This window comes from Oculina patagonica, chromosome 6, assembly GCF_052425735.1.
Source record: "Oculina patagonica isolate OP01 chromosome 6, crgOcupat, whole genome shotgun sequence".
Taxonomy (NCBI): Eukaryota; Metazoa; Cnidaria; class Anthozoa; order Scleractinia; family Oculinidae; genus Oculina; species Oculina patagonica.
The window spans coordinates 17,445,486-17,462,369 of NC_135763.1; the positions used below are offsets into that span (position 1 = coordinate 17,445,486).

General features: G+C 37.5%; 2 protein-coding genes across 2 annotated transcripts in view; both read left to right on the top strand.

Moving 5' to 3' along the window:
• The first annotated feature begins 84 nt into the window (after positions 1-84).
• LOC144656927 (zinc finger C4H2 domain-containing protein-like) lies at positions 85-6,537 on the top strand. Its single transcript, XM_078517187.1, has 4 exons — positions 85-208; positions 2,599-2,770; positions 3,389-3,555; positions 5,690-6,537. Exons 1-4 carry the CDS (start codon positions 132-134, stop codon positions 5,970-5,972), a joined length of 699 nt encoding a protein of 232 aa, XP_078373313.1. The 5' UTR covers positions 85-131; the 3' UTR covers positions 5,973-6,537.
• A 2,255-nt stretch (positions 6,538-8,792) lies between these two features.
• Positions 8,793-16,884, top strand: part of LOC144657076 (telomerase protein component 1-like) — a 32,041-nt gene continuing 23,949 nt past the window's right edge. Inside the window, exons 1-6 of the mRNA XM_078517372.1 lie at positions 8,793-9,716; positions 11,133-11,780; positions 12,606-12,724; positions 12,968-13,083; positions 13,219-13,254; positions 13,683-13,783. Of these exons, the coding sequence (XP_078373498.1) occupies positions 9,247-9,716; positions 11,133-11,780; positions 12,606-12,724; positions 12,968-13,083; positions 13,219-13,254; positions 13,683-13,783 (1,490 nt within the window). The 5' untranslated portion in view covers positions 8,793-9,246. The remainder of the gene's footprint in view (positions 9,717-11,132; positions 11,781-12,605; positions 12,725-12,967; positions 13,084-13,218; positions 13,255-13,682; positions 13,784-16,884) is intronic.

Below are 16,884 nucleotides of genomic sequence, written 5' to 3' on the forward strand. Positions count from 1 at the left end.
AGCTTGCATGTGATTGGTTACTTCGCTTGCCATTAACCAATCAGGAACGCTTATAAGTATTCTTGTTATATGAGCAACTTCATAGCCGCGACGCCGCCATATTGTCATTATTTTTTGTTGAAAAGAACAACATGGCATCTAGTCCTGCTAGAGACGTCGGCGACGAAGACAGCTATATGCGAAAATTAGAGACGATTAGAGATGTAAGGTAAGAAAGATCTTGGCAAATTCTTAGCGATCTGACGTTTTGCTGAAAATATAAGTTAGTTTATATCTCGGCGGTCTTTTGACATTCATCAAATGACAATTTCAATGCTCAATTCGTTAACTTAAGTTGTTAAACGCCCTAAATGTTTTCTGCACGGATGTTAACCAACACTAGGTAAAACAAAATAGTCCGCCATTTGCACTCAAATCGAATCCAAAAGCTGGAAAGCTTGCGATCAGCTTCTCTGAAAATTTTTGATGCTTCTCCAATACATTAGAAATTTGACAATAACCTTAAAGCTTATGCTTTATTAAAATATATCAGCTGCTCATCCTAAATTGCTTCGTTTAATAATTCGCCAGCCTTAATTAAGTTTTTAACCCTCTGCAAAGTTTACTCAGCCAACTTAATTCATTGGTGTATTATCTCAAGCGACACATATATCTTTCAGTGCTCAAAGAGATTATATTGCGTTTCCTCGACCCTTCTTTCTTTTGTGCTTAAAGTACAAAGAAAGAGGGCATCCTTTGTTAAAAACGGTATTTTACAAGGAGTCATAAGTTCTTTGTTTAGTGGATTGTGTATTGCCACAGAGCTTAACATGAGCAATACACAGAAAAAAGTCCTTCCAGATGGCTATTTGTTCATGATACTTTCTTTTTTCTCAGTCAAAACTGAAGGCCCGTTTAAACGCCATAAATTAAAACTCTCCAAAAAATTTAATCCAAAATAAATATTACCATAATTTGGTATATAATCACGGTACCCTCATTTTTTATTATTATTTTTTTTTTATTTTCCACAAAATCACAAAATATTTATGGTGTTTAAACTTTAAACTTCAACCCAAAACATACAGAAGAATCGCGATTTCATAAATCTCTAAGAAATTGAGAAATTTACGGTCGGGGACGTAAAATTATTGACAATTATCACAATAGTGAAGCAAATAAATCCAAGGGAAACAACTTATAGCTCTAGCAATTTAGAGGTGCAAGAAAAAGAGGGTTCAAGAAATTAGGATTGCATTACCCAACCACCTCCATCCCCATAATTTATTTTTTTCTTTTAGCAAAATCATGAGTTACAAACCCACAAAATATACTTTGAACTTCCCTGTCACTTGAAATCCAAGGATCCCTGTGTGTCTAATTATTGGATGCCTCTGTAAAAGTGCTAGTTACACATCAGTGTCTCAGGGCTGCAAATATTTATTTTTACACTTGAAAGGACACATGTCCTACTAAGGGCCTGTTTACATGGAGGGAGGGTGCCCCGGCTATCCGAGTTACCCGGCTAGAAGGGATGAAACATAGCCCGCCTTTACATGCAGAATTCACAGCCCTTCTACCCGAGATGAGACAGCGTCATTGAAGTGTGTCACAGCGTGGAGAAACCATGTAGCTCCAAATGATTGAAGAAAAATATGACTTTTAACTAAATAATCAAGGCTAGCTGTCTTCAAACCTATTTTACTTTGATGTGCAAGCTCTTAGAAATTTAACATGTGTCCATCTTTTGGGGAATTCAATTGAAATTCTATTATTATTATTATTATTATTATTATTATTATTATTATTAAATTAAATTGATTGTGTGGTGAATTAGGATAATCATTCCTACAAAATTTTTTATTTATTAGCTGTTGCTCAAAGAAATATTTTCCAGCCTACAGATTTAACTAATTTGATCTAATTTTGGTCAAATAGCACTGTTTGGGTCCCAAATTTGTACATTTTATGCCATTTACTTGAAATTAAATTTAAGAACACGCACAAAGACTTAGCCTGGCAAGCTGGGATAGCCCGGGCATAACCGTTTACATGGCAAAAAGCTATCCCGCCTGGAAGGGTGCATGTAGACCGAGTGCCCCGGCAAGGCGGGTTTCCAGTCTAGCGTGTAAACGCTTCAATGCGTTTTCTAAAGAAACGTATGAAAAGTTGGCTCGCCCAGGGTAGCTCGGTTAGCCGGGTAACTCGGTTAGCCGGAGCATCTGCCTTCCATGTAAACAGGCCCTAAGAAACCATCTTGATCGGACAAAACAAAATAAGTGGTCGGACAGATTTTTATTCATTGTTGCCGTAAAATGATTAACGTTCAAAAATTGTCCAGACATTATGTCCGACCAGACTTGGGATCTTGTCGGACATTAGTAAATTTTGGTTGGCCAATGTCCAATGACCGACTGTTATTTGCAGCTCTGGTGTCTGGCCTCCTTGGGCACTTTTGCACCTTTGCTGCAGACCACAGACTAGAAGTGTGAAGCACAAGCAACTGGTGATAAGCACAAAGTGCAAGGGGACTTAAAAAATAAAAACTACCGGTAACAGTAAATAAAAGAAACACTGTCAACAAAACAACTCCCCATTGATCTCAAATCATTATTTCAGGCTCAAGACTTCTCAGCTGGACAAGCTAAAATCTCAATTGATCCAAGAGTTAGATGCAGCTGAAAAGGAAAGTAAACTGTTGAAGGACTATAAAGCAGAAATGGAAGCTCTCCTGCATGAGAAAATGGCACATGTAGAGGAGCTAAGACTTATCCATGCTGACATAAATTTGGTAAGTCAAGTGACATTGCCAGACCATAAATATTACCCTGCTTGAAACATTTTTATGTCTTTGTTATTTCAACTATGAGTCAGTTTACCTGTGTTTGAGCCTAGTGGCCCATTAAGCTGGAGCCTATCCCGGTTCAGTAGCATGAAACGACTAGGAGTATTTCTCTCTCTCTTTCCCCCAGCATAAATTTCCCTGGTAACCGTTTTCACACTTGGGTGGAGGGAGGCACTAATAATGTGAGAGTAACATGTCTTGCCCAAGAACACAACACAACGATCCAAACCAGGGCTCAAACTCAGATTTGGAGTCCAGCGCACTATCTATTAATTAGGTCACCTTACCTCCCACACACAATATACCGATATGAAAAATTAAGTGGGCATGCATGTAAAATATGATTTCAAGTGCATGATTTACATACATGCTGTATGTCCATATATCTTTGGATATAACCAGTGATTAATACAGACAATCTCTAATGTCAGACACACCATTAGAAACTGAAACTTACTAAATGTACCAAGTTGCATGCCGGTACTGTTTCATCACACTAGCAAGATGAATTGTTGGACAATTTTAACCAAGGCTGGTTAAGGATTTTCATTTTTTTTTTTTCAGATGGAAAATACAATCAAGCAGTCTGAATCTGAGAGGGAAAGAGGATTAGATACTCTTAGAAGATTGCATGAAGAATACAAACCACTGAAGAGAGACATTGACAAAATGAGAAGCTCTCTGGGTCTGGAAAAAATAGCCAACCTTGATGAAGAAAGTAGTCTTGCAGAGTAAGTTACAGTTTAAGCTTTGTACTTGAAAAACGATTGTTACTCTGATAACTACTGTGATTTTCAGTACATAGCAAACTCCAAAGTTTTTAGTTTTACCAATGACTGCAATTTCAGGCTGTTATCAATTCAATCTGTGATATTATTTTATACTATGATCAGACTTAACTGCAAAATTGAAATAGTAACTGGGACGTGTATTAAGATATTTACAGCTAAGTTGGAAACGAAGATGCAAGCTCAAGGGTAAAGGTGTCATGCCCTGTATGCAATTTTAGTCTGAAATGTAACTTGTTTTGATTGCATCATGTTGTCTACATAATTTTAAGAAAAAATGCATCTGGTATTTGACTGACTCTACTTTTTTCGACGTTTTTGCTTGTTTACAAGCTAAAAACGTAGAATAGGGGTTAGTGGACAAAATTTGGAACCACATATTTGTAAACTCTCAAGGGACTTTTTTAATTTCTCAAGGGACTGTTTTAATTTCTCAAGGGATTACTTTCCGCTGTGGGTGATCACTTGCGATCTCGTGAAAAAAACGTGACTTGTCACATTTACAAACGTTATATAACAATTTTAAAAGTGACATGTCAGCTTTCTTATCTCAACGCACGTGTGTCTGAAAGGCGATCTATAAAAAGCGTCGCACAAACAATGGATTGCGTAACTAAAACACGAATAAATAATCACTAGCACTTACATCGTTTAAAAATTACAAACGTCAAAAATAAACCATACCAAACAACTCGCTCTTTTCAAAGATATTATTGAAGTTAAAACAAATGCAAGAGATGGGGGCTTCTTTTAGCTTAGGAGCGGTTAAAAATTAGGCCAAATTTGGTCGCTACATGCAAGCGCAACTCTATTTCGTCATCAGCCTAGGTCGTTAGGGACGTGACCTCGCGTTGACAGGGAATGACAGCAATGTTGCATGAATCGGCTTTACAACATGCAATCGTATCTACGCAGTTCGAGTGGAATTTCAGTCAAAGCTTAAAGACAGCAAAATTCTTTCTTATTTCATCTTCAAATATAATTCGAAAGCATTCACTGTATATATGGCTTTTGTTTAATCCTGGGTCTTGATATCCGACCCTCGCAGAGCCTAGACAAAACGCAGCTTGAGTGTAACGATTTGTTTACGCTGCAATTATATTTTGCTGTTTCATTTGCTAATTTCGCTGCCGTAATCGACTGCCTTGAAAGGTCCTTGCAATTTTAAAGTATAGAATTGTCAGATCTAGGTGAAATTTGCACTGTTTATTTGTGTAATGTTAAGGAATATGTGTATAAAATTACCCGGCGCGGACAAGCCATTTTTGAGCCAGTTTTCTCCGACAGTAGTCCAGAGTAGTCGGAAATATCTGTATTTTTTGTGCTTTTTTGTGGAGCAATCGTTACGCTACGGCCTTGAACACATTGAAGAGTGGTCTACCTATAACAATTCAGATATGGCGTCACAAAATGACAAAAACAAAGCGTCAAACGCATATTTTGCTGTTTCATTTGCTAATTTCGCTGCCGTAATCGACTGCCTCCGAAAGGTCCTTGCAATTTTAAAGTATAGAATTGTCAGATCTCGGTGAAATTTGCACTGTTTATTTGTGTAATGTTAAGGAATATGTGTATAAATACCCGGCGCGGACGAGCCATTTTTGACAAAATTATATGGCTGCATTTCCTCCGCGAAGATAGGAAATTGTTAAACTAAACTACAAAGAAACTGTAATGATAAGTTCGAAGAACAATGCACAGGATAAACCTTCGACTCGTACTTCATGCAAAAACGTCGATATCTCGAAGAGACTTTGATTGAAATAATCAGCAGGTGCTGGTTTTTGGATCAACACCGAGCCTTAGTCCATTTTCACCAACTTCATAAAACAAGTTGCACTTGCCTTTTAATTTTTTGTACCCTTGGTCATTGTTAGCCAACAAAGAAACATGTGTCATTTTGCTGTAACCACTGACTACGTTCCAATCACAATATGTTTGAAGTCACAATGGACATTGGTGGCTCACTTACTTTATAAAGAACTTGCTGTTAGCTTCTGCTGTATTCTAAGAAGCATTCAAGATGTCTTTTTTTGTTGATAATTTAACGCAAACTAACCCTTCTTCCATTTCCCAGGTTTCTTGAACGTGCCCCACCTGGTTGGAAGCCAGAACCACAGGAACCCCCTCCTCCCCCTGTGGCCTCCCAGTTAGCTGCAGCGGCGGCTGCTGCACAGCAGCTCGTCAACAAGCGGGGCCCTCCTGGTGAAAGGCACTTCCGCCAGCAGCAGCCACCTCCCATGAAGGCGTGCCTGTCCTGCCACCAGCAGATTCACAGGAATGCCCCCATCTGCCCGTTGTGTAAAGCAAAGAGTCGTTCTCGACACCCAAAGAAAACCAAGAGAAAGCATGAAGACTGAGAGAGTTGATGACGGTGGTCGTGTAAGAGGGCTTATTAAAAGACGGGCTTCAATAGAGAATCAAGTAGATTTTGGCAAGTATTCGTATTTACTGAAACGTTTAATATAAGAAAAACGTTTCTGTTAGGCGCTATTTAAAATTGTATTCTGTGTACTGAACTACCGCTTAAGCTAAATGTTCGTAGAGTCATTCGAAATCACTTTTTCGTGTTAAAGGACTTCCCGAAGTCAAACTTGCGTTGCTGCGCGCATCTTATGACCGCAAAATAAAACAACTCGCTCCAAAAATACACTGAGATACATATTTATGAAACAGTTATTTAAAGAATTGTTAGAATATATAATCATTAATATATGCTAGCCTTATTTATTTAATATTGAGTTAGGCACAATTTGTAATCATAAGTGACGTCGAGATAAAAAGAACTTAAAATCTATGACTACACGTAAAGTTTTAACAGTTAGTAATAGTTTACTTGATATAATCATGCTGTAATCGAGAATATTTAAAGAAAAGTAGTTGTCAAGTTATTAAATAAATGTATAAACGAAAAGAAAAGTACTGCTTATTTGTAGTTACGTTCGGTCCGTTCTTTTTCTGCGAGCAACTTCCTGGGAAAGATTTCCGTATAGCCGCATGCTTGAGTATACATTCATGTACGTGTGCAATTTCTTCTATATACGTCTTCACACGCGAACAGCAGTCATCATGAAAAGAACGAGATTAAAGAGGCTATGTCACGGTATTTTAAGTCATTTTTCGGATTCCTTTCAAATTGAAGGACAACCTCAAATAGACTGTCCACAGCCTCTCGATTTTTCAACGCAGAACGCAAACGAAGCGAGCGCGAAGCTCGAGCGCGAAGCTCGAGCGCGCGTCGACTGATTTTTCAACGCAAAAACGCAAACGAAGCGAGCGCGAGCGCGCGCGGGGAGGGGGGCGGGAAGCGATCAAGAACACGAAAAAATAGAGGGGTATGGACAGTCTAAACCTCAAAATAATAGTTTTCTAACGTAGAAAAACACCAATGGAGAAATAAGGAACAAAAAATAATGGAGGACGGTTTCAACTGACAAAGCGGATTACAGCAAGGCGCCCAAAAGTGTGACCACTTTTAATTTATTCACATTCTTTCGTGCAGATTTTTCAATCAGAAGTCAACTGCAAGCTATCCACGGCTTTTGATTGGATTAAATCTGCACGAAAGAATGTTAATAAATTAAAAGTGGAGAAATAGGTTTGAGGTTCCATCTTAGACGCGAAATAAAATACCGCAGTTTTTGTTCTTGTTTTTTGTTTGTTTGTTGGTTTTTTCAGCATTTACCTTTGGGTTACTATTTAAAGTGACAGCTGAAGGTTTCCAATTGTTTATTTAGCGTTGTTTTTTCGACTTTTAACTAGTTTTCAACTTCAAATGACATTTCTTGACGATAAATTGCGTTAGTGTTGTTGGTCAAATTGGTTTTCAGGTTAAATCTATTCCCAGCCTCAGTCAGTCTGTTTCAACCTAAAGATGACGTCGGTGACAATTAGAAAGTAATCCAAACTGACAAAACTTAAGACGTATTCTAAACAGTTATTGGATGAGGTTTTTGTGATATCCGGAATAATCAAGGTCGAGCAAGTGTTATCAGCCGAAGCCGAAGGCTGAGGCTGATAACACTTACCGAGATCTTGATTATATATCACAAAAACCGATTTAATAATTGTTTTATTATACATTGTTTTTCTGAAAAAAAAAATAAGGACAAAACGACTACAACCGTTCTACTAATTCCTACTTGTCGTCTTGCTTTTGAATGCTTTTCTCTCAAGGTATTCGTGGAATAGTTCCTCCGCAATCTTTGTCGGTCATTCTGTGTTTTCCGAGAATTTATTGTCCAGCAATTTTTCAATTTAGGTTAATGTTTTGCTCGGTTGAAGAAGCGAATCGACGAACTATGAATTTCCTTCGTTGTCAGATTTGTCCCACATTCCTCTCGGAAATCATGCATTGCGCGCCCAACCTACAGAGTAGCGAATAATCTGCTAGCAGATTATTCACTAACACCGTATTTTCTCGATTAAACGCCCCCGGCGTTTATTTCAAACTTGGCCCTATAGGGCCGGCGTTTATTTGAATTCAGGAGTTTTTTCATTATATTTTACAGCTATATAATTAGACATTATTTTTAAAGCATATTCAACCTTTAATAATTGTGTAAGGGGTTGATTTTCAAATACAACTTGGAGACCCGGCGTTTATTCGGGGCCCGGCGTTTAATCGAGAAAATGTGTAGGTTGCGCTGATTCTCGGAATTAACTGTAGGCTCTTAGCCAATGAGAAGACAGATAGTGACTACAATGTATAATAATAAGAGTTAACTTCAGGTTGAAACAGTGTGACGTATCGTAACGTAGGTTGGCAACAGATGTAACCTGAAAACCTGGAAAACCAATTCGCACTTTAACAATTAGTACTGCATATTTTTCTGAAAGCGCTCGTGAAATCGCCAAACGCGCGAAAATTTGACTGATGAATGAAAATTATATCGTGAATTGCATGTAATACGCGCGCAATTGATTGCAAAACGAGCCGTTCAGTCGTAAAAAAGAAGAACAATTGAAGCCTAATTGCCATGTCAACAGACCGTGAATACAAACCTCTTGACTGGTTGATTTCTATTGTTTACGTACGTCATTAAACTATATTGAATTTTAAAGCAGGATCAATGAAGAAAGCGATATGTTTTCTTACAAGATATATTTGTTTTTTCAAAGTTTTTAATTTGTTGAGTACACTCAAAGAGGGAAAGGGCGCTCTATAAGTTTGTAAGATTTCTGGCAATGATAAGATTTATTGATAAAAATTGATGTATTCAAAGAAACAAAAGATTCGCCGATTTGCTTTCTTGAACAAAAGAGCTATAATAATTGATTATGGCAAGGCTGAATAATCAAAATACCGCATACTGTTTGGTGCATGGGCAAGCAGGAACTAGTACGCCGAGCGATCGATCGTAGCGGTTTAATGTACCAAAGTAGGAACACTTAGCACGTTCATTGAACAGCGAAATGGGCTTGTAAGAAGCCCTAGATTAGCAAAATTGGCGCGGAGATGGTATTTAAAAGAACGTAAACGCAGTCATTTACTGTAAACATAACGGAGTGTGACATCTAGCCATAGAGTTTGGTTGCTACCGTACCTCACTCTATCGCCTTGAAAGATATTTGATGAACAGACGGCTACCAATGGACTGTTAATTAATTTCCAACTATTTCTGAAGTTTCGAGATGGGAAACGGTAACACAAAGGCGGGAACTGTTCGAAAAGTTATGCAAGCTAACAAGAAATTCAGAGCGGCGCTTCAGCTTTGGGAAGACGATCGCTCCGATAGAGAGCCGTGGAAAACGATTCTCAGGAATGGACCGTCGGCTGTGTACCGCAAAAGAAAGGAACTTATTGAATTCAAAGACGAAGAATTGATGGAATACTTCAACAATCTTCTCCAAGGACATATACAAGCAGATTCAAGATGGAGTCTTCCAACAAGAGAAATTGCTATATTTTTGAGTTCAACTTTCACAGACATGACAATAGAACGGGACTTGCTAATGGAAGACGTGTATCCATATTTGCGAGAATTTTGTCGACGGTTAGGGTATAATTTCAGTGTAGCGGACATGAGGTGGGGAGTGCGTGACGAGATGACAGACGAACATCAAGCGGTAGAGATTTGTGTGACAGAAGTTCAAAGGTGCAGGTAAGTAAATTGTTCATGCGTTTATGATTGTTTAGGCAAATAATAGTTAAAAAATAGCAGAGTGCATTTCTCTTCCTAAATGGCGTGTGAGTTTTTTAAACAACTTTACAAAAAAAAAAAACACATATTAATTGTTTTAAGATGTGATGTCCGTGACGTGCATGTATTCGCAAGAAAATCTAAAAATAATGTTGCTTAGTAACCTTTAAATAAATAATTGAACGTGTACAAAAATCTGTTATCATTTTTCAATACTTTATAAATGTTGAAGGATAAGGTCTCGATTAGTTGCGAACCAATTTACCACCTATCTTATTACATGAAATTTTCGCGACACGTTAATTTCGCGAATTTCGCGATTCTAAAAAAATCGAGAAATTAAAGTAAGTGTCGCGAACATAACATGACGCAAACAATAAAGTGACTAACATATGTCAATAATAAAAAAAGAATAAGTTTATTACCACTGAAGGAAGGAATCTTCAATGTAAATTGATGTTGTCGTCAATCGATTCAAGAACAATTACTCATGCACGACTTACAAGCATGACCTACTTGTAGACATTGTGAGAACTGCTCTCTTGTTGCTCTCGCCGAGAGTTTGTCCCACCGTTGCGTTTTTGTTAATTTTGGCGTAATTGTTCTTTCCTCGTTTCAATTAATTCAAAGACATATGTTAAAATAAAATATTATTGCCAAGGAAATGTTAATTGAAACGCGAAATTAAAGTGATTCACAATACAATATTTTCGCAAAATCGCGAAATTTAAGTGTCGCGAAAATTTCATGTAATAAGGTACTTAGTATTTTAGCAAACAGAGATGTCCCAAAGATAGTGACTTGCTAAACTCCATAAAGTGTCTTGCCTACGTAATGCCATTATCAAAAGTATTGCCTTATTAGGAAAAAAGGTTTACTTCCGGGTGGTTAGCAAATGTTCACAAATGTTTATGAAGATCTTATAAACTATTTTTCCTGTCAGTAATTGATTGACATATATCTGGTGGTAGTTGTGCACAACAGTGTCTAGCATATGTACAATAGTGTATACGGATAAGGGCATAAGGGTCCATAAGAAGAATGAACACACTCGTTCATACTGCGCTGTCCTTACTTAGGAATCACCGTTATATAATCATGAGCGTAAACACAAGAAGAACGAACAATTTTGTTTTCTTGTGCCTATGACAGTGTTATGCCAATGCAACGACTACGAGGACAACCTAAGGAGAATAAGTTTGTTCGTTTTTCTTATGCTTGTGTATATGCTCAGTAAAAACCACTGCAGCCTTAAGAAAACAACATAAGAAGGACCTCTGCTGATTAGACCATTTTGCTTTTATGTGTGCGATAAAACAATAATCACAAAGTTCATCATTAATTTGCGTTAATCTACACTTGATGCTGTTTTACCAGGAAAGAGTCTGTAGGACCTTACATGGTTTGTCTCATTGGTGACAAGTACGGCTACAGACCAGTTCCTGTCAAGATTGACGAGGAAGTCTTTGAAATGCTTTTGGGAAGCGTCAAGAGTAACAGTGGGAATAAAAACGCCTCCGAATTATTGGAAAAATGGTACAAACTGGATGAAAACAGCGTCCCTGCAGCCTACGTCTTACTGCCGATTTCAACATTCTTTCCTCACGCTTATAAGCACGCTGTTGACGTCGATGATGCAAAGGCGAAGCAAGAAAGACAACAATGGTGGCAAACTCTGGTGACAATGAGAGAAGCTTTGAAAAAGGCTGCGAGTCAGATAGATTTTACCGCCTTTCCTGGCTGTGCCTTGACGGAGGACGATTTTAAGATATCAGTGACAGAAGAGGAAATTACAACTGGTATTAAAGGGGAGGACATGGACCCTAATTACATGTTTCTATTTCTTCGGTCCCTTAACGGGTTAGAAGAAGTTAATCCGAATAATAATGGATTTGTAAAGCGTTTTGTAGATGTTGACGAGCGTGGGAGGAAATCGCAAGCTACAACTGGAGATGATGCAAAATGCTTGCTGGACAAGCTCAAGGATGACTGCCAAGGGTTTATACCAAAAAATAACATCTGCAGGTGAAAAAACAACTTAACTTAATATTCTAATTACATCTTGTTAGATGCATCTCACAAATTTGGGTCGCAGATTGACGTCTTGAGTTGCGACATCTAGCTCCATGATTTCTTCATTTTAGCTTAGGAAAAGAAAAGCAACGAACTTTACAAATTATGATGATTAAGTCGAGGAGTGTGTAATTTGGCTTATAAATTTGTGTTTCAAAGCTTCTTATATTTTCTGAATTTTATATAGTGTCCAGATATTTTTGTTATATAGAGTTGTCGAGAAAAGCTCTTTATCTAAATCTGATACCAAATGGAATTGCACATGCATGTAGGTGAACCGATATGCCATGTGCTTTGTTTCAACCGATAGGAAAACCCTGCAAAATGTTCCTCCAAAGTTTTGCACATCTTAAAAGCATTTGGTGTTTGTAAACCCGTCTGCCTAAAGGTTCATAGTCATATTCAGTGACTTATCGGGTAAAGGCACTCAGTCTCTTATGAAGGGCAGGTGTGGCTTGGCCATTCACAATGTAAATATATTGCTACTTTGACTGGCAACTGTAAAAAAAAAATCTCATTCTAAACACCCTTCAGTTAACATAAAATTGTAAACACGGACTTGATCAATGCGGACAGACTGCACTTTTTTGAAAACTTTTTTTTAGTCAGTAACTCGCTGATGAAAATGGTATGAGAAGCTAGCATCCGAAATTCATGAAGCCAGAATAAGAGAATAAGATGAACAAATCAAAGTCCCTTTAATTTCAACGATATGAAATACTACTACAGAGGTTTATTCTAGTCCTCGTTTAATTTGGATACTGTTGTGTCTTTCAGATATAGCCTTGACTTTCACGTCACCAAGGATGGTCACATTGACACAAAACAGAACAAAGAAGAAATAAAGACATTCTGTGACAAGTTTTGCCAGTTAATGGTCGACAGCATTCAAGAAGGTTTGATAATTGCTTCATGTCTTTTGAAGGTCAAATATGGCCTTTTAGCCAAATTACCAATTTCATTTTCATACGTATGCAAGATTTCCGTGTATTGAGTAAGGTAGAAAACCGAAGATGCTTAGGTCAGCATGTACGCAAATCAATGACTAACGATTATTAACGTAGTATTAATCAGCATGCAGTTTTAATAGATTTGTATTTATTCATGAGCATCGCTGTGTTTATTTATTTTTCTACCAGCTGTGGCCAAGCATAAGGTAATTAACGACCCTCTGTATCTTGAAGTTCTGCACCATGCAACAGTGGCAGAGAAAAGAACCGAGGCATTTGTTGGCAGAACACACCCTTTGATAAAGGTAACTACCACATCTTATAAGTTGACCCACAAGTATTAAAACTTGTGCCAAACAAGTTTTGGCAGCAGTCATCTGGTCATTTGTCCGATGCGTTATTCTAAATCTCGAAACACTACTTTGATTGTATCTTTTCAGATGGAAGCATACCTAAAGATGGAGAACGGTGAAAAGGTTCGTGAACACATATTTATTATCTGTAGTGAAGGACGGGGTTTGCTAAAGGTTGGGTGTTAAAATAGTACTAACTTTACAACACTGTCCTTTTTTAAATCGCCTTTTCTAACCAAAGAGAAGTCAAGACACAAAAGTAACGTCATTGTAAGGTATCAATGACGTTACTTTTGTGTCTTGACTTTACTTTGGTTAGAAAAGGCGATTCACTATGGCCAGAAGTTAAACGATTCAACAAAGCAACAATGCTGTACGTCTAGAACGGATTATAACCCCCAACTTTTATAGCTGAGCTACTGGATGTATTTGGCGGGGGAGACGTTTTTGTTGGTTTGTTTGTTTGTTCTGTTGTTTTTGTTACCTAGAACTATTAATTTTAAGAATGGTTTTTTTTTTCTTTGTTACTTAACTCACTATTCATTTGTTAGCCTTTCATTGTTCATGGTATATCGGGATGTGGAAAAACATCTCTCATGGCAAAGGTGTTCACGACGTCCCTTGAAAATTGGAGTGGAGTCGACACTGGAAGGTAACTATACTCAATATTATTAATATACAGCATCGCATAGAAACTTATACTACGTTGATTATTTTGTTGGTTTTTATAGTCTAGGAGCCAAGTCTGAGAAATGTTCGAGTCGTTGCACCCCCCTGCTATATTTGTGAGAAAAGCAAAAAAAAGACATATTAACATCTAAGTAGTACAGAAAAATATTTTTTATTGATGGGCTAGCGGGACATCGCTCCGAAATCGGCATTCCCGTACGGGTACCGTTTTATCCAATTATGCTAATTTTTCAAACCTGAGAATTTGTAAGAGCCTGTACAGTGCAGTTTGGAATGCTTGATCGCACAATGCTAGAAGTCAAGTCATCTGTGTTGATGGGCTGTATTGTCTCGCTTTGACACTCTTTAGTGATGCTTTGTTGTATAATTGTTGCTGCGTGATACCGTGTTGCAATGTCATTGTCGTGTCGTAGTGGTACTCTCCAGTTGACGACAAGCATAAGACTTTTCGTCTTTGGCTAACTTGTTTAATACAGCAGACACGGATATAGCGCTTGGATACACCCATTCCTATATTACTATTTTGCGTGATGAGCATTTCCTTGGTTTTTGAGATTATTATTAGAGGGGGCGTCTTTTAGACACGGGTCGTTTATTAGAGAGGGGCGTCTAATACAAACTTTACACTTCAGGGGAGGCATTTATTAGATACGAGGCGTTTATTTGAGAGTGTGCGTTTATAAGATCATTTACTGCAGTCCTTTTTAAACTTGAGCAAAAACTCTTGAAATAAGTCTACAGAACACTGGGCGCAAAATATCAAATTGCAGTTCCAACCAGGGTCTTAATTAAGTTCTTGTTATAATTAAGATAACTTTATTTTTACTGTTAATACTAACTCTTTCAGTCTGGGTTCCTAGAGATATTTGTGAGGCGAGTGTGACTCTCCACGTGTAGAAATATGGGTAAATAAATCACGATATTGTATAAATGTAATTGCTCACGTGAGAAAGTGCGACATCTTGGAAAACAATATTTAAGGAAATGATTCAAGTCAATATTACATATAACTGCTGCGTAACAGGAACTCCTCTGAATGACTGTCTCAAATGAATGATTAATTTTTATATGCTTACACCCTGGCGTTCTTGTTTACTAATTTGGGAAAATAGACTAATAAGTTTTTGAACAGGAAAAGAAGTCCACGTCCAGGAAGCTAACATAAACAAACATTTCATTGAACAAAATTAATTTGGAATACTTGCGCTGCACAACTCTGCTTGGCAACTTTTCGTGATTTTTTTTTTTTTTGATTAGAACATAGAAAATTGATGTTTGGCCATTAAATAATTTACAACATTTCCTACCAACAGTTCCTATAGAAACAGAAAAATAAACTTATGCTTAATGATGTGACTAACGTTAGAGAATTTTGACTTAATATTGTATATCCTATTAAGGTCGCGGGGATCTATACAGCATGAATAAATTCATGAAGCGAAATTTTGCTTGACATGCATCTTTTAAAACGCTTATTCCTCGGTTGTGATGAATGCGATTTATTAAGCTCAAATTTTACAGAGACATAAAGAAATGATAAAAGATTATGTATGTCATCTTGTATTTGGTAGATTGTACCTACGGCGATGTTATAGCCACGATACTGCCAAATTGGGAAGAACATGATTTCGTGGCAGAGTTTGTAGAACGAGTAGGAGACAGCACACTGTGATCTTGTCAAAAACTAATCAGTCAATATCTCTAGAGTGTCATAACAGAAGCGGATTTTTTAATTTAAAGTTTTCCAGCAAGTTATGGCGGTTTAAATGTGCAAATTTTAATTGAATGCCTTCTACCTCTTTCTAAAAGCGCTCTTTTAAAATTCCGCCTCTGTTATGACACACTACAGTATTCCTAGTTTACCTCTCTGCAGTGGCAGCTCATGAAGTTCTATATCCGCGCTGAATTCTCTGCCACAAAATTGTCGGAAAAGTCCAAACTTTGAGATTTCCGAAGGTGTCCCGATCAAAAAATGGTTTAAAAATGATAATTTTGGTAATTATATTCCACGCTTTAATGATGAGAACAATGCGTTTTCAAAGAGACAAACAATTCCAGACGCAAACACATCAAATCACGCGCGCGTGCTCATATTTTTTATGCACTCCCGCAATATCTCGTCGTTAAGGTCGCGGGGGATACCAACAGCATGAATAAATTCATGAAGGGAAATTTTGCTTGACCTGCATCTTTTAAAACGCTTATTTCTCTGCTGTTATGGGTGCGATAAAGCTCAAAATTTACAGAGACATAACGAAATGATGAAAGATTGTGAATGTCATCTTTTATTTGGTAGATTACATTTTACGGCGATGTTATAGCCTCGTTAGTGCCAAATTGGGAAAAACATGATTTTGTGGCAGAGTTTGCGGAACGAGTAGAAGACAGCACACTGCGATTTTGTCAAAAACTAATCAGTCAATACCTCTAGAGTGTCATAACAGAAGCGGATTTTTTAATTTAAAGTTTGCCAGCAAGTTATGGCGGTTTAAGTGCGCAAATTTGAATTTAATGTCTTCTACCTCTCTCTAAAAGCGCTCTTTTAAAATTCCGCTTCTGTTATGACACACTACAGTATTCATAGTTTACCTATCTGCAGTGGCAAGTCATGAAGTTCTGTATCCGCGCTGTATTCTCTGCCACAAAATTGTCGGAAAAGTCCAAACTTTGAGATTTCCGAAGGTGTCCCGACCTAAATACGATCATTTTGCCAAGGAGAGATGTAATTATGGTAATTATATTCCACGCTTTTATGGTGAGAACAATGCGTTTTCAAAAAGGACACGATTGTTTATGCCGAATATTTTTGTGATTACTCTGAGTACAATAGTTGCAGAAATAGTCAAATTTAAATAAAAATAAGCTCAAAGACTTCCTACAATCTATATGAACGTATGTCGCTAAGTGTTGTTTTAAATTGGTTAAAATATCAAAGAAACAGGGATTTTTTACAAGTCACGCGCACGCGCTCATATTTTTGTCCGGTCATAAATATCTCGTAAAGTTGTCGATGTGAGTCGTTGTACTTCGTGCATACGCTTTAAATAAATGCATAATGATGAG

Excerpts from the sequence above, each read along its gene's own strand:
- LOC144656927 (XM_078517187.1), top strand. The coding sequence starts at position 132 with ATGGCATCTAGTCCTGCTAGAGACGTCGGCGACGAAGACAGCTATATG. Across the intron at positions 2,771-3,388 it reads TCCATGCTGACATAAATTTG|ATGGAAAATACAATCAAGCA; the intron begins GTAAGTCAAGTG and ends TTTTTTTTTCAG. Across the intron at positions 3,556-5,689 it reads GAAGAAAGTAGTCTTGCAGA|GTTTCTTGAACGTGCCCCAC; the intron begins GTAAGTTACAGT and ends TCCATTTCCCAG.